This window comes from Chiloscyllium punctatum, chromosome 27 (assembly GCF_047496795.1).
Source record: "Chiloscyllium punctatum isolate Juve2018m chromosome 27, sChiPun1.3, whole genome shotgun sequence".
NCBI lineage: Eukaryota > Metazoa > Chordata > Chondrichthyes > Orectolobiformes > Hemiscylliidae > Chiloscyllium > Chiloscyllium punctatum.
The window spans coordinates 8,787,638-8,814,981 of record NC_092765.1 but is presented as its reverse complement, the minus strand read 5'-3'; the positions used below and the strand labels follow the sequence as shown (position 1 = coordinate 8,814,981).

At 44.6% G+C, this 27,344-nt stretch overlaps 1 protein-coding gene across 2 annotated transcripts in view; it reads right to left on the bottom strand.

Moving 5' to 3' along the window:
- LOC140453396 (uncharacterized) overlaps positions 1 to 23,963 on the bottom strand; it is a 234,964-nt gene extending 211,001 nt beyond the window's left edge. Inside the window, exon 1 of one of the 2 annotated variants that reach the window (XM_072548025.1) lies at positions 23,639 to 23,963. In XM_072548025.1, the coding sequence (XP_072404126.1) occupies positions 23,639 to 23,707 (69 nt within the window). In that variant the 5' untranslated portion in view covers positions 23,708 to 23,963. Of the gene's footprint in view, positions 1 to 23,367; positions 23,452 to 23,638 lie in introns of those variants that run through there. The other variant, XM_072548024.1, reaches the window with a different exon arrangement.
- Positions 23,964 to 27,344: the final 3,381 nt, after the last annotated feature.

The following is a 27,344-nucleotide window of genomic DNA, read 5'->3' as shown; positions in this document are numbered from 1 at the left end:
TTCTCTTTGAGATAAAGCATGTGTAGCACTATCATCACTAGGCTAATATGATGAGATACTCACTATCAGGGTTAGACTATTATCATAAGGGCTGCAATGATTCACCGAGGAGACTCACCATCCTGCTCTCAGGAACAATCCAATATTAGGAAATGAGAACAAATAGAAAACAAAGCAATTATCGCTGCCCCACCAGTGTTGACCAAATCGCAAAGAAAAACCCAGGAAAACAATCTCAAGACCCTATACCATTACCTTCAGTCACTATCAGAGGTGACCTTATAAAAACAGAGAGGATTAGAGGATTTGACAGGGCTGATGCAGAAAGGTTGCCTCCCCTTGTGGGAGAGTCTCGAACTTGAAGGCGTAATCTCAGAATAAGGGGGTCACCTTACAACAATGAACAAAGAACAGTACAGCATAAGAACAGGCCCTTCAGCCCACCAACACTGTGCTGACACATGATGCCTTTCTAAACTAAAAACCTTTTACCGCTATGCTATCTGCATCCCTCTAATCCCTGCCTATTCATATATCTGACAAGATGCCTCTTAAACATTGCTATTGTACCAGCCTCACCACTTCCTCTGCCAGTGCAGTCCAGGCACTGACCACCCCCTGTATAAAAAAACTTGTCTCTCATCTCCTCTAAACTTACTGTCTTTGAGACAGAGATGAGGAGGAATTTTGTCTCTCAGAGGATGGTGAACCTGTAGAATTCTTTCCCACAGACGGCTTTTGAGGCTGGGTCATTAAGTATATTCAAGGAGGACATAGAAAATTTGTAATCAATAGGGGAATCAAAGGTGATGGGGAAAAGCCAGGAAAGTGAAGTTGAAGGTTATTCTATTCATAACATTGAAGGCTATGGGCTAAGTGCTGGAAAGTGGGACTCGTGTAGATTTAATCTAGCTTTTGTCGATGCAGACTCGGTGGGCTAAAGATTCTCTTCCTCACTGTGTGATTCTGTGACTAACTATACAGCCATGGCTATTCCAAGATGGATGTGAACGTTTGCTTAAATGCAGCAGATTGAGATGTTTGCATAACTGCCAAAGATTGCTCAGGAATTCAGTTTTCTTCCCTGAAGCTGTCAATGCTGTGATGTTTTCATTACAGCGTGTGTACAAAAGTAAAACTTTAAAATGAAACTGGAATCTCCATTAAAGGGATTGAGGTCCGTTATTGAACTCTGATAGCTTGCAGAGAAAGAGTGATGTGATCCTGTTAACTTGGACCGACAGCACGTCTGATCTGAAAAGTTACTGTGCAGTTATAATCCTACTTCAGATTCTTCAGGAAACGTTAATAATTGATGCCAAGCAGTTCAAACATATTTCCAGATGCTGAAATCTTTGAAGATTTGGAATGCAGTCTCTCCATTATACAAGCTGAAAATAATTCTCATTTAATGCAAGGACAATCCAATTCAAAACAGAAATCTCCCCCCTTTAATTTGGGGTTTGGAATGTCACTGGAATTTCTGCTAATGCTAGGGGTTTATTTGAGGGGTGGACATGCTGGAATGAACTGCTTCTGAACCATGGTGGAATATATTTCACTTCACATCTGCTTGAAGAAGGTGAGAGAGAGGCCTGACCTATGTTTCAACACCTTAAATTAGGTTCGATGAACAGAGACTGGATTAGTGGTGCTGGAAGAGCACAGCAGTTCAGGCAGCATCCAACGAGCAGCGAAATCAACGTTTCGGGCAAAAGCCCTTCATCAGGAATAAAGGCAGTGAGCCTGAAGCATGGAGAGATAAGCTAGAGGAGGGTGGGGGTGGGGAGAGATTTTTACCGATGAACAGAGAGTCAAGTCTGCCCTCAGGGTGTGATGTTAAAACCATGGGAAATGAGAGAAGCATGCGAAAGACTACACCCCCTCCCAGAGAACGCTGCATCCCAAACATCTCAATTGGTTGAACTGGGGAGGATTCCCAATCTCAATTAAAAGAGTTAGGGTAGACTGCGGTGGGACCAGAAACTTGGGACACTACCCCTCATGAAGAATACATTGGCCTTGGAGATTGCTTCATGAATACACCGTAACAGGAATGGCATGGTGACTCAGTGCTCTGTGCTTCACAGCACCATGGACCTAGGTTCAATTCCACCCTCAGCCGACTGTCTGTGTGGAGATTGCACGTTGTCCCGATGTCTGTGTGGGCTTCCTCCAGGTGCTCCAGCTTTCTCCCACAGTTCAAAGATGTGTTGGCTGGGTGGGTGAGCCATTGTAAATGCATGGTTTCAGGGTTAGGGTAGAGGGTGGGTTTGAGTGAGATGCTCTTCAGAGTGTCAATATGGGCTAGATGGGCTGAATGGGCTCTTTCTGAGCTGTAAGGACTCAATAACAATGCCAAGGCTAAAGGGTTCAATTATCAGGGCAGGCTACATAGTCTCTCCCATGGTGAAATTTCATTAAGGGATGATCAAGGGAGTGGACGGTAGAAACCATTTCCTTGCCTTCCAATTCCATTTTGCTTTAGCCTCCTCCCTCTCTCTCTCTTTCCCTCCCTCTCCCTCACCCTTGCTACCCAGATGTGGAAGAGGATTAAGTTTGCCCTTAACAGGCTTTGCACGTAAATTAATCCATTGGAAAACAGAGGTGATTTACGGATGGTGGTGAAAATTGCCACCTTTTCCAAATATGCTAGTGGGAAAGGCCATGCGGCTTTGTCTGATAGCATTTCTAGATATAATAAACGAAACCATTTACTCTGCGGTGAAGTCAGGAAGAATTTCAGATAGCAGAAGGTCAGCGGTTTCACTTCCAAAATGCTGTTGAGGTTGGGTGTTAATTGGAATTTTCAAAGCTGAAATTGATGGGTTTGGGTTACACAAAGGGTCACAGAGCTAAAGCAGGTAATTGGAGTTAAAGTCGAGATCAGTAACTGAATGGAGCAAACAGACTTGAGGGGCTGAATGGGCTCATCCTGGTCTGAGGCCATACTATCACTCATTGGGTAAAGGCCGTTGCTACTTGAGGAGACGTCTCTGAGCAGGGGTCACGTCTTCACGATAATCGCAGTAGATGGGGGCAGCTCAGAAAGAGATAAAAATCTTGCAGGCTGTGATCAAGACAGTTCATCAAGAGCTCAGACTAGCGCCTCTGACACCTCAACACTTCAATCTTTACTGAATTTCACCAAAGTTAATCCTCTTCCACATCTGCTGTCAGTTCTGCTTCTCCTTCTCATCAAAGTACAGATAGAATAAATTGCAGTTTGAACATCAAAGTGTGCACTTTGCCCATGGATGTGCAGAAAATTCATCTGTTAGTTATCTATAAATCAGCTCTGAATCATGTATTAGTTCTGGGAACACAGCGATGCCTTCTCTCTTTATAAGTGCTCTCCCACCATGACCAGCCAGAGCAACATTTCCCATTCTGCCCTGAAGTCATTCTCACATGCTGGAGTACAGATTCTGGGTGAATACCTGGGCTGGCTATCCTTCCCTAACACCATGCAAAAGACCAGCCTTGATTCATGGCTGTAACAGCCAGGACTAACAGGCTGTGAACGTAGGAATGGGACCAGGTCATTCAGCTCCATGAGCTTAATGTAGGAACATGAGAAATAAGAGCAAGACTGATCCCTGCAGCTCATGGAACTATCATGGCTAATCTGGAAGTTCAACTCCACTTTCACACCCACTCTCCATTTCCCTTAATTCCCTGAGAGACTGAAACCCGAGTATTCAATCTGTCTATCGATTCTGTTAGAATCATTGAATCATAGCAAAGACCAGGAGAGACTACATTGACAAAAGAACTGCTCACACTTTCCTGCACCATGCCCATGGCCTTGAATGTTGCGACATTTCACGTGCTTATTCAAGTGTTGTTTAAAGGTTATGAGATTGCCTGTTGCAACTACTGTCCCAGGGAGTGCATTCCAGATCCCACCAGACTCTGGGTGAAGAAAGTGTTACTTCAGTCTCCTCCAAACCTTCAGCTTTCCACCTGGAAATGTTGTCCCCTGTTATTGACCCTTTGGCTAAAGGTTTAAGCTACTTTCTATCACCCCATCCATGCTCCTCATGATCTTATAAACATCTACCAGATCTTCCATTAGCCTTCTAAGCCACTCACCATTGCTGACTTGGAAATGTATCACCATTTCTTCACTGTCACTAGGGCAAAATCCTGGAATAACACCCCCCCCCCATCCCCCTCACCTCACTGAAGGGCATTGAGGGCCTACCTATAGCACATGGACTGCAGCGGTTCAAAGTGGCAGCTCACCACCACCTTCCCAAGGGGGCAACTGGGAATGGGCAATAAATACTGGTCCAGCCAGTGATGCTCATGTCCCATGAGTGAATACAAATCAGTTGCTCCATCGCAGGCAACATCCTGTTCTGCCAAACAATGAGATCACAGTTGATAGATCACCAAACACCATCAATCCACCATCCTCCCATATCCCTCAATACAGCTGGTTGACAAAAACCTATCAATCTCAGTTTCATTACAGCTGATCTGGCCCCAATCGCCATTTTCAAAATACAGTTCAGCATACAACTTCTGGGACACCTGTCTAAGCATCTCCTTTCACCTCAGTGTCAGACACTGCAAATAATAACCATCACATGAAGCACCTTGGGATGTTTTGTGATGGCATATTTCAGAATACAGTTCCAAACTTCCACTGCTCTTCGTGTGAAGTGGCTCCTAATTTCACTTTTCACTGACAAGTCTCCTAGTTCTAAATTCCACAGCCAGTAGGAATAGTTCTCGATGTACTCTACCTGTCCCATTGATATAGAATCATACCGCATGGAAACAGACCCCTCAGTCCTACCAGTCCACGCAGACCATGTTCCCAAACTAAACAAGCCCCACCTGCCTGCTCTTGACCCATTTCCCTCCAAATCTTTCCTGTTCATGAACTTATCCAAATGTCTTTTAAACATTGTAACTATACCTGCATGCACTTCCTCTAGCAGTTCATTTCACACACTAACCACTCTCTGTGTAAAATATTGCTCCTCATGTACTTTTTAAATCTTTCACCTTGAAAATATGACACTTAGTTTTGAACTCTTCAACCCTGGGAAAAAGCCTCCTGTCATTCACCTTATCCATGCCCCTCATGATTTTATAAACCTCTATAAGGTCACCCCTCAACCTCCTACACTCCAATGAAAAAGATCCCACCTTTTCCCGTTTATTTTTATATCTGAAACCTTCCCATTCCTGGATATCTTGATAACATCAACCAAGTCACCTGCAATGATTGACACCTGAGAAACAATACCTGAGCAGGAGTCAGTTGTGAGGACAATCTGTCGTTATATTGTACCCTTGGCAGCACCAAACATCCCAAGGAGCCTCACACGATGGTTATTATTTGCAATGTCTGACACTGAGACAAAAGGAGATGTTTAGATAGGTGTCCAAAAGTTGACTTGAGGAAGTTGGCTTTTGGAAACAAAAGGTCCGAGATGTTTTCAGCTTAAGAATCTGGGTAGCAAAAGACATGGCCACCAATGATAGAGGAAAAGAAATGAGATATACCAACTGGACATGGTGGGACTGAATGGCAGGTGGGGTGATGTTGGAATCGATGTCAATCTAATTGCTTTGTTTTGTCTGCTGTGGTCTATTCCAGCCGAGAATATTCTGGACCCTTCATTAGGAACTCGAGCAGAACATAAACTCTTTATTGAACAGTGGACAAAAAGCCGAATGAATTACAGAAACAGAAACAGAAATTGGTGGAAAAACTCAGCAGGTCTGGCTACATCTGTGGAGAGAAAGCAGAGTTAATGTTTCAGGTCCAGCTCTGAAGAAGGATCATTGCTGAGTTTTTCCAGCAATTTTTGTTTTTGTTATTGAACAGTGGTTGGAGTTGGCTGGAGAAACATTGGCACTTCCAACGTGTTTTCTGCTTCATACTGCAGAGGATTGCCAAGATTTTGACATTCCATTAAAATGCTCAAATAAAGATTCATTACTGGCATTTGTCGTGCCTGTTTCCATACAATTATAGCCACCCTTATCCTGTGCAGATACTGGAACAAATGCCATCTCTTTACATAACAGTAAAAGTATCGAATATTTTATCAAAAATAAAAGCCCATGCACCATCATAGTTTTTAAATTAAAGTCAGTAAATTAACATGCTGACTGAGCTCAGGGGTGTAACAGAGAGAAATGTACACCCATATACAGATAGGTTCTGGTGGATAGTAGGTGATTCCTGTTTCTGACCTTAAGGCAGCTTTCCTGCAGGCTGATGCTATATGTATAGCTATGGGCATCTGAAACTCTGGAGTTCAGGAAACTCCCTGAGTGCGAGAAATGTATCACCGTGGAATGGGATGTCCACATAAGGAGAGTACGACACACACGGCAAACTTAACATTCTGTTAGTCAGTCAGTTTTCCACCAGTCCTGCATGGGAATCCTAATGCAGTCCACAAATGTTAGGGTCACCCAAAACATTGCTGCTGATGTGCTGATTCACATCAAGCTCACCCGATCATCCAGGGGCTTATTGAACTACATTAGCTCTCAAATAAGCAGCACCTCATTCTCATCCATGTTATTCCATCTCTCCCCAACCTGCCCATCCCTATCTCTGTCACCTGCTCCAAATCTTCTCCAATATCTCAGGAAACCTGATTGGAAAGGAACAGCATTCATGGTAGAATACAGCCGCATAGCATAGCATTCATAGACTTCTCCCAGCCTGGGACAGAGTTCAGGCCCAATCCTGCTTTTTTTAATAGCTAGAAAGTGTTATCACACACACAAAAATGGTGTATTTCCTCATCACCAAATCTCCAAGGTATTTGTTTTCCATCAATTAATCACTGGTATTTTCAACTGAATAATTTATATGTGATGTCCCTTCAGAGCAGCACAAACCCTGCATCTGGTTTGTTTCTTTTTATATCCAGAAGTGCTTTCACATTCAACTGAATGGTTTTTCTTCCACTGAACTACCATACATTTTTTTATTACTATTAACTACCACTAGATCTGCTTTGTGCTTTTGTTTATATTGTCCAACCGACTTGTTCAGAGATGTTATTACCCACCTCTGGAGTAAGTAGAATGTGAATCCGCCCTCCCAGTCCAGGGGTAAGGTCACTACCACCTGTGCCACAAGAGGGTCCCTTAGGTTGCTTTGTGTTTTTTTCCCATGTCTCCCCATCTCATGTGACCTTCTTCAGCCCACAGCCTTCTCTATCTTCTCCATCTCTGTAACCTCCTCCAACCCCACAACCCTCTGTATCTCTGTAACCTCATCCAGCCCCTACACCCCTCATTATCTCTGTAACCTCCTCCAACCACACAACCCTCTGTATCTCTGTATCCAGCCCCTACATCCCTCGCTATCTCTGTAACCTCCTCCAACCCCACAACCCTCTGTATCTCTGTAACCTCATCCAGCCCCTACACCCCTCATTATCTCTGTAACCTCCTCCAACCACACAACCCTCTGTATCTCTGTAACCTTGTCCACCCCCTGCATCCCTCGCTATCTCTGTAACCTCCTCCAACCACACAACCCTCTGTATCTCTGTATCCAGCCCCTACATCCCTCGCTATCTCTGTAACCTCCTCCAACCACACAACCCTCTGTATCTCTGTAACCTTGTCCAGCCCCTACACCCCTCGCTATCTCTGTAACCTCCTCCAATCACACAACCCTCTGTATCTCTGAAACCTCCTCCAGCCCCTACTCTCCTCACTATCTCTGGAATCTTCTCCAGCCACATAACCCTCCTAACTCTGTAATCTTCTTCATCTCCTACAATCCTCCCTATCTTTGTAACCTCCTCCAGCCCCTACACCCCTCTCTATCTCTGTAAACCCCACAACACTAAAGGTAAATTTGTTTTGCACTGTTATGTGTCACTGATTTTAATCACTCTGCCATTAGTAGTTGAGCTATAAGCTGTCAAAACCCTGTGCAGTTAGCTCAGTTGGCTGGATAGCTGGATTGTGATGTAGAATAATGCTGGAAATTAGTGTTTAGTTCCCACACTGGCTGAGGTTACGATGAAAGATTCTCCTTCTTAACCTCTCCCCTCACCTGAGGTGTGGTGACCCTTAGGTTAAACTATCACTAATTATCTCTCTCGAAACAGAATAGTAGCCCTAATGGTACTATGGTGACTTTACCTTCTATGTTCTGAGATTGGTGTTTGTAGTAGAGTCTCTCTATAAAGCTGACACACTGTAGTTGACAATGCAGTAAAATTACTGGAAGGACTTGGTTATATAATGACATGTTTGCATTATACAGCTGGGTACAGGAAGTTTAAAATGGAAAAATCCAGCAAAAACTTCCAGATTTAGGAGTTTTAACAATATTATCAATGAACTAGTAACTTGGCAGTTACAGTAAATTAATTAACTATAGTAACCCCTGTTGTAGTTCATTGATAAATCACAAGAGACTTAAGCAATTCCTTCAGAGTGTGGAGTGACAGTGTCAACACATTTCAAAAGGAACCCATTTACAAATCACATTAAAACATTCACCACATAGACTTCAGCAATTTGCACCCGCTGTTTACTGTTCCCATTTCAACATTTGAACATACCCTTGCCTGGACCCATTCTAGTCTCAGATTTCCAAACAGCCCCTCACACAGTGTTCCTCCCTCACTTTCCCAAGTGGAAAATGAGGTGTTGTTCTTCCAGTTTGTGCTGAGCTTCACTGGAGCACTGCAGCAGGTCTGAGACATGAGGGGCAGAGATAAGGTGAATAGCAGATGTGTTTTCCCTAGGCTGAGGGATTTCAAGACCAGGGGGTATATTTTTAAGATAAGAGGAGAAAGATTTAAAAATGACTTGAGGGGCAACATTTTTGTTACAACCAGTGGTTGATGTGTGGAATCAACTGCCAAAGGAAGTGGTGGATGTGGACACAGTTACAATATTTAAAAGAAATTTGGATAAGTACATGAATAGGAAAGGTTTGGAGGGATATGGGCTAAATGCTGGCAAGTAGGACTAGCTTGGTTTGGGAACACGTTCGATGTGGACTAGTTGGACTGAAGGGTCTGTTCCTGTGCTATATGACTGTACATGCCTGTAAATATGGACCAATCCAAAGGATGTCCATTATCTAACTCTCAGGAATGAGGATAGGAGAAAAGACAAACAGAACCATGATTCACCAATTCCTTTTTTTTAAAATAAATTCTGCTAAGAATATATTGCTCATCAAGTCATTCTATAACCTTAAAATTTGAACTAAGTGGTGACAATTGGAAAGATTTCTGTACAACGTTGTTTGAATCTCTGTCAAAGTAAGACGAAAGGATGCTGGACCTTTCCGTTTAATAAACCAACAAACTGCGGATGCTGAAGATCCGAAACTAAAGCAGAGAAACTCAGCAGGTCTGGCAGCATCTGTGGAGAGAGAAAAACAGAGTTCACGTTTAGAGAACCAAAGAATAGATATACTGGACTCAAAACATTCACTCTGTTTCTCTCTCCAAGACACTGAGTTTCTCCAGGATTTTCTGCCCTTATTTCAGATTTCCAGCATTCACAGTGTTTTGCTTTTATTCCTGGGATCAGAGTGTTTTACCACAAGGACGGATTAAGCAGAATGGGCCCGTGTTCTCCAGAGTTCAGAAAAATGAGAAATGAACCCCTTACAAAGAATAAAATGCTCTCAATGGGACAAATGCCCAGAGGCTACTTCCACGGGTTGAAGAATCTGTAACTAGGCCTGATAACCTGTGCATGGAGAGCCAGGCACTTAGAACTCAAGATGAAGAGAAAGGCATTCACTCCACAGGATCTCCAGAACCGTCGGCCCCAGAGGACAGCAAACTGTTTCGTTGTTGAGTGTATTCGAGACTGACACTGACAAATACTTGGGCATGAAGAAAATCAATGGATGTCAGGATAGGGGAGAAAAACGGTCTTCATTTGGAAGATCAACCGTGATTATATCGCAGCAAGCTTGAGGAGTCACATGTCTGATTGCTGCTATTTCTGAATTTCGTAAAGACAGAGGGATTATTTGTTCATGCTCCTGAATTAACTCATGGCCAATAACCCCTGTGAATTCTAGAGAAGGTCATCAGCAGCAAACAGTGTTAATGCCCTGAAATACCCTGAGCAAACAACATCCTAACTTATTATCAATATTTGAATTCTAGCCCATTCTCCTTTCCCAAGTTGCCTAATGCTGTATGCCTTTTTAAAATACTCAGTTTCAAAGAGTAAGGCTCTGAGTAAAAAGGAAAAAAAAAGTTGATCACTTAAACTAGATTTTACTGCAAACATGCTCTTGGACACATCTTTTGTTTCCTTGTTGTCCCTTTATCATCTCCCTTTGCCTCAAAAGATCATTTCTTTAATTCTGCAATTGAACCAACCTTTTGTTCTTTCAGTTCCCCCCCACCCCCCGACTCCCTGTTTCTTCATTTGATTAAAAACAGTTGAACCTCTAATGTCTTCCAGTTTTGATGAAAGGTGAACACTGTTCCCCTCTCTCTCCACACAGACTGCCTGACACGTGTCCAACATTTTCTGAATTTTTTCTTTCTACAGTACATTGTTTTTTTTCGCAGTAACTGACAGCCACCACCTCTTCAGAACATAGATTTCAAACTCAATGCCCATCTCCTGGTCTCTGGTCAATAAAAGACAGCGATCCCATTATTTAGATCAGAACAGGGGAACGGTACAATAAAGTAGAAAACAATTTATAGAATATTACAGTTCAGACTGAAGAGAAGCTCGCAGATAGAAAAAGGAATTAGAGAAGCAAATGGTGCTTTGGCTTTGACTTGCTGCAACTGTAGAGAGCTTTGAGGGTATCATCCCATGGATATTATAGTGTTGGGTTCAATATTGACTGGCTGGGTTCCTGAGATGTGAGGGTTATCCTCTGATGAGGGGGCTCAGTAAATTGCATCGATATTCTCCTAGAGTTTAGAAGAATGAGAGGTGATTGAAATATTCAAGCATCCACAATCCTGAAGGGGTTTCACAGAGTTGGGGATTCAAAAACTGGGTGTCTCTGGGTGTGTGTCTGTAGGTGCATGTCTGTCTGTGTTTGTGCATGTGTGTGTTAGTTGTATATGTTTGTGTGTGAGTTTGTGTGCATGTGGTGTGTGAGCATGTCTGTGTGTTTTTGTGTATATATGTGGGTGTGTGTAGGTAGATGGTTGTGTGTGTTTATATGTGCAAGCATATGTGTGTGTATATGTATGTGGGTAGGTGTGTGTGTGTGTGTTTGTGTGTGTGTGTACGCGTGCATTTGTGAAAACACCATCCATCTTTGCCATCTCTCATGCTCTCTGCCTAGTGTCCTGTCCTGGTGAAGATGTTCATCGTGTACTCCTAAGGTCAAACACAAGAATGCCAAATTTAAAGCAAATTATAATAAGTTATACAATGGGATGTATGGTTCTTCATGTCCACATTCGATCCTGTTATGATCAATTGGAAATTTGGCATTCTTGTGTTTGTCCAATTGGTCAGAAGATAAAAAATATCAGCAACATGTAGCTTTTCTAAAAGATACTGCAATAATGTTTCTCCTCGGTGTTAAATTTTCAATTACAGCAGTGACTGGACTGATACACTACTCCGAGGCACATAATAAACCGAGGGGTAAGTCTCATCAATCTCCAATTGGAAATTCATCTTTACCTCATGACAGGCTGATCGCTGCAGTGTCAACACTATGTATTTTAAATCAGGATGCAGATTAAATTCAATGCAAGATTTCCAGGACCATTTGTTACACGTCCAGGAAAATGGCAATAATCCCCAGCTGCATGGGTGAGAAAGGAGCAGGGATCGAAATAATTGCTATCCTGAATTATTATTTCATACCAGCAACGATGTGCAAGTGGAAAAGGTTCAATCGTAAGTGCTAACATCTTTTTGAAGAGTGTCATTATTTTTGCAAGTGTAAGTGCTTGTAGGAACTAAACAGAAACGGCTTTGTTTTGAAGCTCAGTGTAGCACTCAAAGGATGTTGCAGGGTAGTAGGGCAGGTGGGAGGGGAAAGAGGTAGCTGGAAATAGGTGACTTACAGATGAACATGTTCTGGGTTACTTCTTGCAAAGGGTATTGTTCACAGTTCAGTCTGTGCATCATATATCACCAAATTGAGCGATTACATTACAGAATATGACCTTTAAAAGGGAATTGGTGATTTTAGCCAAGGAGAACAAAGTGTCAATTACAGAAAAGTATTGTAAAATTATTATGAAATAACGTCAGACAGCAGTTATTGATTTCAGTTCGGAGTCCATACTGAGTAGCAGAGCAGCTGTAGCTTCCCATTGGTTCAGAATCTCTGGATTTAATTCCCACTCCAGGATTTGGGAAAGGCAGTGAAAATGGTGTTTGTAATGTGGATGAACAACCTGAAAATCCTTCTAACACATCTCAACTGCACGCAATATGAGTGGGAAGGGATTCCTGGTCAGCATGCAGTGGAAAGGATTTTGGAGGGTCTACTCCCACCTCCCATCACTCCAGACCATAACAGGCATGTGAAAGAGTGCAGCAGTTCAGACTCCCTGAGCAAAGACACCAGGGCTGAGGTTCCCAGCTGGGTTAATTCACACATGAAAGGTATGATACAGTTCTCTTGTGGGAGACCGGTGTCTTGCAGAATCAAAGTTGCCAATGCTAGGGCAGTGGGGCTTGACGTGCGGTCTGTAATCACCCTGACCTCACCCCCGCACACTCCACATTGGTTACCGACCACAACTATCCCCAAACATATTTTTGGTCGAATTGTGCTGCTAAAGAATATTTAAACCTGAGGTAAGGAAAACAGAAATGAACCTGAATGCCATAAAGAATTATGCTGACAATGAATTCAGGATTCAGGATTATAATTTGGGCCTGACAATGAAGTACACTTGTGTGAACTGGAAGCTATGCATATTAATAAACAGGACTGTGTTCTTTGCACACAGAGTGAACATATGCGCACACTGCTCCTGTTTCCACTCAACGATACAGCAGAAAGACATTTTGTTCATTTCCAAAGGTCAATGCCATGAGCAGTCAAATTCATCTGCCTAGCTTAAGTACAAGCAAAGTTCGGCAGTTAACTGCCAGTCATCATATTAATGATACACTCTCCATGGCAAAGCCTCTGCTAATCAGTCCACTTGTGAACCAACCAGTGTGCTCCTCTCATATGTTATAAAAGCTCTTTTGTCTTTACATTGGTATTCTTGCAAATTGTCCTGATGGGTGCAAGTCAAAAATGTGTCTTTGTCAGCAACACACATTGTGTACTGCCACATGACTCGATGAAAACATTAACTTTTCCAAAAGAAGACCTCACTGTGATTTCATCTTGCCAACAGGCTGAGAGAGAGAGAACAAGATCACTTTATCACTTCCTGTGCTGTTGGATAATGAGTCACATTAACATATTACACAGTCTGCTTTAACTCATTACACTCCAACCCCTCCTTCCCATGACTGATAAAAAACAATTTGTTAGTCTGATTAGATGATGCTTAATGGGCCGTCAACAATTTCTGCACGACTCTCCGATGTTCTGACAATCAATAAAAAGTTTGAAGATAATGCAAAATGGAATGTTTGAATATCCTGCTCTCAGACTTTGTTCACAGAGATTAAGAAATTAAATTAAATTACTGGATATCCCTTGAAGATTGGCACTACCTCTGTAGGACTGTGGCCCAGAACCCAAGGAAGGGGAGCAAAGGAAGTAAAACTGTACTAATTATCACTTGGGTAAAGAAGCTAATTCCTGAAACACAACCCATCCTACATGCAACTATGATCCATGTGGAATAAAGTCAACATACGGCCCTCCCAGGCCTATCAAATACCCCAGAAGAATGTAACACTTCAGTGAACACCAGCCTAATTTCAGGCACCTTTTCTTTATTATTCCAGGGGACTTTGTTGACCGAACCAGCACTTATCACTATTCCTAACTGCCCTTGAGAGAGTGGTGGTAAGCTGTCAGCTTGAACTGCTGTGGTAGGTACAGGGTGTGAGGGAGATCCAGCGACACTGATGGAATGGTGATATATTTCTAAGTCAGGATGGTGAGTGGCTTGAAGGGGAACTTGCAGGGGGTGGTGTTCCCATGTATTCTAGAGGCAAGTGATCATGGGTTTGGAAGTTGCTGTCTCAGGATCTTTGATGAATTTCTGCAGGTGCATCTTGTCGACAATGCACACTGCGGCGACTGAGCTCTGGTGGTGACAATGAAGTACACTTGTGTGAAAGTGATGGATAGTATGTCTATCAAATGGATGCTTTGTTCTGGGTGGTATCAAGCTTTCTGAGTGTTGTTGGAGCTGTACTCCCCCAAATGAGTGGGGAGCATTGCATCACACTCCTGACTTGTAGGTGATGGATAGGCTGCAGAGTAATCAGCTTCTGACCAGCATAATGAAACAAGATGCCCTCGCCACCAGTATATTCCTACAAACCTCCTGCCCACCACCAAAACCAGCTGCATTCCTCTCCACTAAATGGTTCAGACCATCGTAGGAAAATACACAAGCCAAGGGTTTCTGGGCTCAGCATGTACAAGCCTGGTGGATTCGCAGTTCCTGCTTCAACTCAACATGACTCTGGACCGAACTCCACCCTGTCAGGAACCATAAACCTCCACAGAGCGGGCTGGACTCTCCCAGAGACCAAGAGGCAGAAACACATGAGAATGAGGCCATTTAGCCGGTCATATCCATGCTGGCTCATTACCTCTCATCCCCACTCCATTTCCCATCCCTTCCCAGTTTCTTCAGCTTTTGCCAATTCCCTTTTGAAAGGCTTGATTGACCTGCCTCCGCCACAGTCTCAGACAGCACCTTCCAAAACCAAACCACATGCTGTGCGAAAGAGAGAGTTTCCTCAAGTAATCTTTGGTTCTTTTGTTATTCATCTTAAGTCGGTGCCGTCTGGTACAGCTTCTATCTATCTACTGTGTCTAGACCTCCCATGATGTCAATGTCTATCAAATCTCCTCTCCACTTTCTCTCCTTTTGAAACTGATAAAGCCATACAGCTCCTGAGTCTGGAAGTAACCTCAATAGCCCAAGAAATAAAACAAGGGTCTGCAGATGCTGGAGGCTTGAAATAAACAGAAACAGAAACTGAATGGTTTCAAGGTATTGTGACTGGATCCAACCAAAGCACAGTTGTGTTTTTAAACATACAGTCTGAATCAGGTCGTAAGTTTGCTTGCTGAGCTGGTAGATTTGTTCTCAGACATTTTGTCACCATGCTAGGTACCATCTTCGGTGAAGAGAGTGTGGTGCTGGAAAAGCACAGCAGCTCAGGAATTCCTGATGACAGGCTTTTGCCTGAAACGTCGATTCTCCTGCTCCTCAGATGCTGCTTGACCCGCTGTGCTTTTCCAGCACCACACTCTCGACTCTGATCTCCTCACTTCCACCAGCGTCAGTGAGGTTTCTATTAATGTGCCTTGGTCTCTTAAGGTGGGTGTTATCGGAGCCAGAAGACCAGAAGTGATATCACACACCATAACAGACCAAGACACAAATAGAAAGCGGGACAGAGCACCAGCACTTCACTGAAGGCTCACTGATGATCTTACCCACTATAGTGACGAAACGTATGAGAACAAATCTTCCAGTTCGGCAAGCAAACTTACAACCTCAACCTGAGGTACAAATCTACTCAAAAATCATATACAGCCTGAATCCTTTAATATGATCTCTCAGGGCAACTCGGGACGGACTTTCTTGAGGCCCCTGTATCCCAGTTCCCCACCACCTCCTGCTCTCTTCCAGCTGGGTTGCTGACCCACATGAGAACAATCTGCCCCCCCCCCCGCCCCTCCCCCACCCCACACACATCCTTGCCAGTTTTGCTGGTGGACACAGGGTCAAAAAGGTCATAGAGCGACCTCCCAGCACGGTTTTTACTCAGCAGCAACATGACAGCTCAGTAAGGAGGAGGCACACAAACTGCTTGCACCTGTCAGCAAGTCCTGGACAACAAACTGAAGACCAATCGGAGACCGTGTGAGAGGTTTCTATACACAGAGTATGCCACATGGACTGGTTAAAACACTTAGCATTGCTGTGGGCTACATAAACGAAGGAAAATGGATTGGGGGACAGGGAGAAGAATGGTGGGAAAAATGGACCCTTACATACAAGTTAGGGAGGTGCCGGTGTTGGGTTGGGGTGGACAAAGTCAAGCATCATACGACACTGGGTTACAGCCCAACAGGTTTATTTGAAAACACAAGCTTTCAGAGCACTGCTCCTTCATCAGGGTGAAGTGTGCCTCTGCGACTGTCTCCACCTGGCAAAGGAGCAACCCTCTGAAAGCTTGAGGATTCAAATAAACCTGTTGGACTGTAGTCCCCGTGTCGTGTGATGCCTGACTTTTTACACACAAGTTGGTAAAGTGAGAATTTGGTTTACTAACAATATATACTGCAGTGACTGCCCTACAATAGAAGCCTGTGTAAGCGAGGGATTAAAGGTAACTGCAGAGGTCCTCCGGCATCTGTTTACAGGTACACCTCTCTGCCTCTGCGTGTGGTAACCTTTAGGCTCACGACCGACCTAGTCTGCAGCAAAGAGGACAAAAAATGCAGCCACTCACTGGGTTTGAGTTCCTTAATATTCACACACTGGCGACTCAGATGCACACTCGCTCCTCTAGCGGTCTGTTCCGAAACCCAATGGCCAGGCTGCCACAAGGCCCTGAACATGATATTATGTGCAGAGTCAATAGGTTAAGAGCTGGATTGTTCAAACTGTGAGAAATGAGATTCATTTTCTCCCTGATCCAGTCTGCAAATTATCTCACAATTTACATCAACTTCCTGTGAACACAGCCAAACATTTCAAACAGTGTGCTGAAAAAAATATTGGCAGCCACAACCTGGCTTCCCTCAGCTGCAAGATTCTGAGTATCGATTTCAGGTGTATTGATTTTCAGTCAGAGAGCAATTTACATACAGTCTCGACTAAAATACAACTCCTAAGGCTACAGGAGCTCGGTAAAAAGGGAAAGAACTGCAGATGCTGGAAATCAGAAACAAAAATAGAAATTGCTGGAAAATCTCAGCAGTTCCGGCATCTGTGGAGAGAAATCAGAGTTAATGTTTCATGGTCCAGTGACCCTTCTTCAGAACAAGAGCTTGGTACTGGACAACCTACAAAATACTTTAATTCTGGGATGGCATAAAAACAGATTTCAAAGGACAGAGGAAGAGAAAAGGGGGAGGAAGAGAGGTAGAGAGAAAAAGCGAGAGAGAGAAAGAGAAAGAAAGAAAGAGAGAGAGAGCGAAAAGGTAAAAGTAGGAAAAGAGTACACGTGGACGAGAGAGAGGGTGGCAGAAAGGGGAGAGAAAAGTGAGGTGGAAACAGGGGAAATAGAGAAAGGGAGGAGGAAATGGGTGACAGTGAGAAGGAGAAAGTGGGAGAGCAGGAAGGAGGAAATGAGATCCACTCTCCTGTCAGTACTGAGAGTTCTGCAGTCTGAGCTGCTGTCTTTCAAATGAAGCGCATAAGTAAGGCCTTTCTAGTGAATATAGAAGATCCCATGCTTTTCAAAAAACAGTAGGCCACCTTCCCCAATATCCTAATTAGTCCTCAACCAAAATCACCAAAACAAATTGTCTTGTTATTGGCATTTTTTCTGATCATGCAGCTTCAAATTGGTTGCTATTTTCCCCCAGCATCATAACTGTATCCACACTCAGAACTGTTTTATTGGCTGGATAGCTCATTGTGGACATGAAAAGTGCTGTTTAATGCAAGTTCTTGTTCCTTTCTTTACCTCAGCAGCCTACTCTGAACTCGTATTTTTGTCATTAAAAGATTCTGTGTAATAATTTGACACTGAGAGAAGATCCAAAGTCACTTCGTTGGAGAAATTATCAAAGAAAATTTCACACTGAGCCACGCGAAGAGATATTGCTAAAGAATGAATCAAAATTTACCTCTCTGACCAAAAGCACCTCACACATAATAAATCCCTCACCCAGTACACTGTTTCAAAGCCACTGAAAGACCGTCTTTCTTCCTACGACTTTTCAACTCCCCACATCAACACTGACCTTTTCCCTCAAAACTAAAGCAAAGGTAAATGCACAATGGACCCCATCAAACTGAACATTTCCCTACGATCATAATGAAAGATTTTAAGTATTGTTTCAAAAGTGGGGGTAGAGGTAAAGTTGCTGAAGTGAGTTAGGGGAGAGATTTCAGAGCTGAGAACCTAGAGTAGCTGAAAAAGATGGCCATGAATGGTGAAGTGAAATAAATGGTGAATTATCAAGAGTTGGAGAATTGGAAGAAGGCAGAAAGTTGAAAGGAGTGAAGGATTGGATAAAGCTGCAGTGGTAGGGATGGGTGTGGATCCATAAAGGGATTTGAACTCAAAGAGGAGAACTTTGAAATAAAATCATTGTTGGACCGGGAGCCAGTATAGGTCAACAGGCACAGGGATAAATGGGACTTGGTTAAGATTCAAACAGCAGAATCTTGGATGAAAAAGTTTCAATACAAGTCACTGTTCCTTAAAAGTGAAAAAAAAATCAATGCCAACAATGATTGACTAGTGAAAGTCTGCTGTGCAAATGGGGGATGTCTTCAATCCACTACTGAGTACGATAACGTGCCTAATATTGACGTGAGTTTGCATCTTTGAAACCTCAGTAAGAATTACAGTTTCTGCTAATTTAATCCCAGAAAGACTGAAATTGATTTTCCTACCCCCACTCCCAGGCATTCACAGATATTCCAGTTAAACACAAATGACAGCATAAATCCAATGAGAGCCCAGATTGTTAATGGATAGGAACAGCTCTCACAGGAGAGCAATCCTGTTTGTCTATATTTTTAATTGTACAATTGTCACACCCTTTGTTCAGACTCTATAGTGAGTCTCTTGTTGGCCCATTGCTTCACAGTAATCTACACACTTATACTTCTTTACACATTTTTTATGAGTATGCAAGCTTTAAACTCAACTATTTGCCACAAAATTCCACCAAATATTCATTCAATTAACACGTTCTCATTTTGAATTTCACTGACCCCCTGTTGTATACCTCAGGAAGAATGGAAGAACCTGCATCGTTCACAACATTAGGATCTTCCAAAGCATCTTTTCATCAATGAAATGAATGTTGACATTGTAATTTTAGCTTGATTTGATGTAATTGAAAAAAGACTGCAGCCACTTTGAGTATAGTGAGATATCAAACTGAAATGAGATACTGCTCTGATTAACTTGTTTATTTTGCTCTACGGGACAGATAATTATTGGCGTGGGTGAACTCTCCTGCTCACCTTCCAAATCCCAGCATGTGGTTTCCTGAGAGAGCAGACAGTGCCCTGGTTTAGTCTCTCACCAGAAAGACAGCCCTTCTTGTCACTACAGCACTGCAATGGGGTGCAGACCTGGACTGGGGAGTCAGGGGTGAAAACACAACAATGTTTCTACACTGACTAAGGCTCTGACACTTTCCATACAGAAGCATTGTGATGACTTGCATGGATATGGCAGCACGTACCATAGGATCCCTACAGTGCAGAAAGAGGCCATTCAGCCCATACCAACCCTCTAGAATAGCATCCCACCCTGACCAAAACTCCCCACTCCTAGCATTCTTAGAATCCCTACAGTGTGGAAACAGGCCCTTCAGCCCAACAAGTCCACACCGACCCTCCGAAGAGTATCCCACCCAAACCCATTTCCCATTATTCTAAATTTAGCCCTGACAAATGCTCCTAATCTACACATCCCTGAACATTATGGGCAATTTAACATGGCCAATTTACCTAACCTGCACATCTTTGGGCTGTGGAAACTGGAGCACCCGGAGGAAACCCACGCAGTCACAGGGAGAATGTGCAAACACCATGCAGATAGTCACCCGAGGCTGGAATCGAACCTAAATTGCTAGCACTGTTGAGGCAGCAGTGCTAACCGCTGAACCACCGAACCACCATGCTGTCCATGTAACTGAGCTATACTGCTCAGTGAGTCCCAGAGTCAATCTTTTGCCTTTGGTGAGTTTTCCACCCTCAGCCAGGATAGCCACGGCCATGGCCAGAGAGCCATTTGAGTGCAAGTTGAAAGCTCATCAGGTTTCCCACTCCTGGCTATTGCCTGATTATCATTTTACTGAAGATTGTTGCTGTGTGGATGCAGAACGAAGACTAGATCAGGCTGCCCTGTGATGGCCTCCATGGTCAAGTAGCCAGACAGCCACTCCATTGGTCACTACATACAGAAGTAACACAAAAGCACCCAACAAAGAGCTTATCGGAAAGATCGCTCCACAGAAGCATCCTTTCCCCATACACCCTGTAAAGCTGATGAGGGAGAGATGAAGCCGCAAATATATTTACATCTCCAACGTCAATCAGCGATTTCAGGAGAGAGGAAGAGAGAGAGAGAACAGGCAAGGGAAGTAATAATTTGAAATGGTCAAGAAAGGAACTTCCAGAAAGAGAGTAAGGAAATGTTGTTGAATTGTGGATAAAATATTCTCATTTCTTTCTCTATATAATAGCTTTGAAATTAAAACAGCATATAAATGTTGGGAGTGGCTGCATTGAAATAGACACCTGCTATCAGATAGAATTGGCGTTTTGGGCAAAAGCCCTTCATCAGGAATCCTGATGATGAGCTTATGCCTGAGAAGTTGATTCTCCTGCTCCTTGGAGGCTGCCTGTCCTGCTGTGCTTTTCCAGCACCACACTCTCGACTCTGATCTGCAGCATCTGCAGTCCTCACTTTCACCTACCCACCATGAGAATATAATCTTCAAGTATCAGATTTGTCTGTTTCAGGTCTGTTTTTATTTGTTTTCCAACAGTAGTGACCACATGCAGAAGATGCTGATTCTACGTAACATTGCACAATGGGCTGACACAATTAAAGCTACAGGTTTATTGACAAATGACCAGCAGGAGAGGGAGAAACTTGGTGTAACATGAAGGCAACTGGGAATCACAAATTTAAAGTGGGCCCCTGCCCCGGGTCAGTCTAGTGGGGCCCACTGTCCATTTGCCTTCCCTTCAGATATGACGGGTGAGGTCAACATTGACATGAGGAGTTGAGAAGCCACAGGAAGAAAGTTCTGCTTGCAGCGGCTTTGAAACATTTTAATGGGTGAGGGATTTACGATGTGTGACACGGTCTTTCCTCAGGTGGGTTGCTACAAATGTAATAAACAGATTTTGATCTCATTTATAGGTTACAGGTGGGACTGAAATATAGACACTTGGTCACATAATATAGCCCACACAGGCCCATAAAATATAGGTTACTCAGGTCAACTAGAGTACAGTAACTTTGGACTGGTGCCAGTACAATTGGGCCCGTACTTCCTCAGACATGAATCATCTGATGGTGCAATAGAAGCTTGACTTATGGGCCTGAATTAAACATCAGTATATTACACACACAGGGAGCCAGTCAGAACAGCACACTCAGCGGACAGCACTTAGCTGCACCGTTGTACTCATATATAGAAATCTCGTAATCCAGCTGTAGATCTAACACAAATTCGGCCAGACATCACCAAGCTGCTCCAAGCAGGATGAGGTCAGTCTCTCAAACGGGACTATGTTGGATATTAATTAAGGAAGAATAAAGAACAATGGAGCACTCAGTTGGTTTATTTAGACCCAACAGACTCTGTATTGAGACCCAGGTATATTTCCATTCAAGTGAGATTTCCACGATAATTCCAGCCAGTGACAATAGGTAGCTACTTTAATCATTGCCTTCAGGGCTTTGCCACTACATCATCAAATTTTTATTAAATTTGATTTTTTTTCGGGGGTGGAGAAAGGAAAGGTTGTTGTGATTCACTATCTCCTCATCTTTCAGTAAAGGAAGAAATTTTTTAATATAACCTCAATGTCCCAAAGTCCTTCTATGGATAAGGAGATACTTTTTGAAGTGTATACATTGTTGTAATTCAGCGAATTGTGCCTGCTGGTTTTCACACAGCAAGATCCACACCTCCGAGATAATCACAGAATCCTTATGACAGAGGAGGAGACCATTTGGCCCGTCATGTCCTGGTCAGTCTGTCTGCCTTAATGATGATTGAGGGACAATTACAGGCCAGACTACCAGGAAGGAGCATTGATCCCTCTGCAAATGAATACCTTGGGATCAACCACAACCACCTGAAATGGCAGATGAGACCTAAGTCTTATCTGAACGGTAGCGCCTCTGAAAGAACTGGACTCCCCTCAATAGTGCACTGGGTTAAAGGCTCAAATATCTGGAGTGCGATTGAACCCATGAAGCTTTGACACAAAATATCAGAATGCTTCTCACGGAGCTATCACCAGTACCCACGTTTATGACCACTGTTAATATCAGACATGAGATTTCAACATGTTTCTAGCTCAGCACAATGTGTGTCTTCATAATACACTGTACAACATTCAGCACATCACAATCTACTGAGGAGCCATCTCCAGTGTTAATCCAATATGAACATCCTGCAAGTACCCTGCACACATCTTCAAACCATTCACAGCCAATCAAGGGTTAACTGTTCTGAAATAAAGAAGATCTTACATTCGCTCATAAACATAGAAATCTCTCAAAGGTGAGGAATAGCAGTTTCTGCCCAATGAACTCAGTGACCCTGCTGAATCTCAATTTTAATAACCAGCATGTAATCAAATAAAGCAGGAACTAGAGGATAGGGAGACAGAGACAGTGAGAGAGGGGAAGGCAGAGATAGTGACTGAGAGAGACTGAGATAGTGAGAGAGAGCAACAGAGACAGTGAGAGAGAAGGGCAGTAAGTGAGAGAAAGGGAGCAAGAGATAGTGAGAGAGAGAGGGTGACAGAGATATAGTGTGTGAGAGAGGGAGAGATACAGTGTGAGAGAGGAGAGATAGAGACACTGAGATAGAGAGAAATTGAGAATCAAAAAAGAGAGGGTGTTTGAGATAGTGAGGGAGAGAGACAGGGAGAGAGGGAGACAGACTGAGAGACAGAGATTGAGACAGGGAGAGAAAGAGTTGGGGTAGACTGAGGCAGAGGGAGAGAAAGGGAGACTGAGACAGAGAGGAGAAAACAGAGTGAGAGTGAGGGAGAGAGATTGAAATAGTGAGAGAGGGAACAAGAGCAAGAGATGAGAGAGAATAATGGATAGCAGAGAGAGCAGATGAAAGGTAGAAGGGGAGGGGTGAGAGGAGAAGGCACAGAAGATAGAGAGAAGGGCTGAGAGATGGAAGAGGTGAGAGAGAAAGAGAAGATTGAGGGAGCAATGGAGACCAGGGGAAGAAAAAGAGGGTGAGAGAGAAGTGGAAGATGCTGGGGTACATAGAAGGAATGAAATACATGTGGGGGTGAAGAGAGTAATCCACAGTGAAACAGACCAGAGACCCACCTGGGAGTGCAGAGCACGCTTTCCCCCCTCCGCGGGAAAGGGGGGCTCAGTTCCAATGTAAAAGACCATGGAAATCAAAGGCATCAGCCACTTGTGTCACTGTGGCAGTTTGCTCCCCTGTTTGTGAGGAATAAACCCCCTCCACTCCCCAACACAGACACAGACAGACAAGAGAAAAACACCGGCTCCATTCCGAATCAATCCTGCAGCGACAATAAACCCCTGACCGGTGTACACACCTCCCCAGCTGGGAGAGGGAGGTCACACTCACCATTCCAATGGGACACAGGCTGGAGCTGAATAGACAGAGGCAGAGGCAGAACACTGGGAGTCTGTCCATGGTGTGACACACACAGACAGGGGATGGAGAGCGGATTGTCTGCTGTAGAATCCTACTGAAGGCGAAGCCTCGTCTCTGTCTCTGTCTCTCTGTATTCTGTCTCTGATCAGGATGGAGCTGCCCCCTCGTCGATTTCACTCCGCTCTCTTCCCTCTCTCTCTCTGATCAAAGTCAGCGATCCGCAGCCACCAGCACTAGAGATCCGAGTCCTCCTCTCTCTCTCTCTCTCTCTGTCTCCACCGACTGCTCTCAACACTCCCCCTCCCCTCCACCCTTTCTCTCTCTCAGTAATGATCCGCCCCTAACTCACTCCGGATGGAGAGAGAGCTCAACCAGAAATTGTATGCAATCCAACCTGCCCTCTGCAGGCTCTACATTTATCCACACTACGGATAACCTTCGCTTATTAGTCTTTTTCTTAATATAAAGAAATCAGTTCTGCTGTCTAAGGTAGCCCAGCGTCTCTGCAAGAGGGCTTGGTGAATATTTCCTTGGTGCAATTTTCTTTGTTTTATCTTCAGACCTTCCAGCCTTTTAGCAGCGGTTTTCAAAATGATTGAGACTGAGGTCCAGCTTCATTGCATGAAACTCATCATCAAGGCAGAACTATTCATTTCAGCAAGACTTTCTGTCTCCCTCAAATGCACTAAGATTTCCCTCAGATGAAATAATGCAAGACTGGGCAGTGGAGAAGGAGAGAGAGCGTTTGGAGACCTTTCATTAGAACCCTGTACTCAGCTGCTGACAGGTGTCCTGATATTTCCAACATTTTCTGTTTTCATTTACAAGTTTGTGTATCCCCAATATTTTTGTGTACATTAAAAGCAGAATGCTGTAAATCTGAAATTTAATTTTTAAAAAACACAAAGTGCTGGAGAAACTCAGTGGGTTTGGCAGTATTTGTGGAGAGAAAGCAGAGATGATGGCTCAGCTCTAGCAAGAACTAGGAGCAGGAGTAGCTCATTCAGCCCCTTGCGCCTGCTCTGCCATTTTATACGATCGTGGCTGACCTTAGCTTGGCCTTTACTCCATTTCCCATCCCGCTCTCCACAGCCTTCAACCCATTACTAATTAGAAATCTGACTCCCTCCTCTTTGAATGTACCCAATACCCTGGCATTCACCGCACTCTGGGCAGTGCCTTCCATAGATACACCTCCCTTTGAGAGTAGTAATTTCTCCTCCCGTCTGTTGTAAACCTGCTCCTCTTCCTTTTTGTTTAAGTGGGCTTCTGTCACTTTGGTCGAGATTCAAAAGGGGATGGGACCTGAGGGAGAAATATCACAGGGATGTGGAGCAGAGCAGGTTAAAGGGACACCTCTTTGGAAAGGGCACCGCTGACTGGATGAGTGAATGAATGTCCTGAGCTTTAGACCATTGTCCTTCCTTTTGGAAGGGGATTGAATAACAAGGACACAAGGTTGGAAAATCTTGACTTCCATTGATAGGAGTCTCAAAGGTAAATGGATGGGTTGAATCACCCAGCTCCACAGCGTAGAAAATGGCCCTTCGGCCCCTTGAGTCTGTGCAATTATTCTGGTTCCATTTTCCAACACTTGGTCCTGTGTGGGAATCAATGACGATGTATTGTTCTTGTCCTCTCCAATGAACGACACGGTAAAGTGCAGTGAAAGGCTTCAATTGTCGCCACAATCCAGTGCCATTATGAATAGTTTAAAAATAAAAAGATGTGGTTGAAAGAGAGATGTTTGCAATGTTCAGATATTTTCCTCCAGTGACCATCCAGACTAATTAGGAGCAATTGTGGCCATTTGGCTGTTCCATTTGTGCTTTGAATCACACACACACACCCCACACACATACACCCCCCAATACAAACACCCCCCACACACCCCACACACACACAGCCCACACACACACACCCCCACACACACACACCCCATACACACACACCCCATACACACACCCCCCACACACACACATACACCCCACACACACACCCACACACACACCCCATACACACACACCCCACACACATACACCCCCCAATACAAACACCCCCCACACACCCCACACACACACAGCCCACACACACATACACCCCCAAACACACACACCCCACACACACACACCCCACACACACACACCCCACACACACACATACACCCCACACACACATCCACACACACACCCCATACACACACACCCCACACACACACACCCCCCACACACACATACACCCCACACACACACCCCACACACACACCCCACACACACACACACCCCACACACATACACCCCCCATACACACCCCACACACATACACCCCCCCACATACACACACTCCATACACACACCCACACACACACCCCCCCCACACACACACCACCCACACACACACCCCACACACACATACACCCCCCCACACACACACCCCACACACACACACCCCACACACACACCCCCCACACACACACCCCATACACACACACACACCATACACACACACCCCCCACACATATACACCCTCCCCACACACACACCCCACACACTCACCCCATACACACACACACACCCCATACACACACCCCATACACACACACACCCATACACACACACACCCCACACACATACACCCCCCCCACACACACACACCCCCCACACACACACCCCATACACACACACACCCCACACACACACACACACCCCACACACATACACCCCCCCCCACACACACACCCACACACACACACCCCACACACATACACCCCATACACACACACACCATACACACACACCCCACACACATATACACCCTGCCCATACACACACACACCCCACACACACCCCATACACACACACACCACACACAGATATACACCCCACACACACACACCCCACATACACACACCCCATACACACACATACCCAACACACACACACCCCACACACACACACCCCATACATACACACACTCCCACACACACACACCCCACACACACATACACACCCCACACACACACACCCCACATACACACACCCCATACACACACATACCCAACACACACACACCCCCCCCACACACCCCACACACACATGCACCCCCCCACACACACACCCCCACACACAGCCCACACACACACACCCCATACACACACACCTCACACACACACCCCATACACACACACCCCATACACACACACACACCCCATACACACATACACGCCCCACACACACACACCCCACACACACACCCCACACATACACCCCCCCACACACATACACCCCCCACACACACACACCCCACACACATACACCCCCCCACATACACAAACGCCATACACACACACACCCACACACACACACCCCACACACACACACCACCCACACACACACCCCACACTCACACACCCAACACACACATACACCCCCCCATACACACCCCCCCAAACACAGCCCACACACACACACCCCACACACCCCCCCCATACACACACACCCCATACACACACACACACCCCATACACACACACACCCCACACACACACACCCCATACACACACACCCCATACACACACACACCCCATACACACATACACGCCCCACACACACACGCCCCACACACACACCCCATACACACACACCCCATACACACACACACCCCATACACACATACA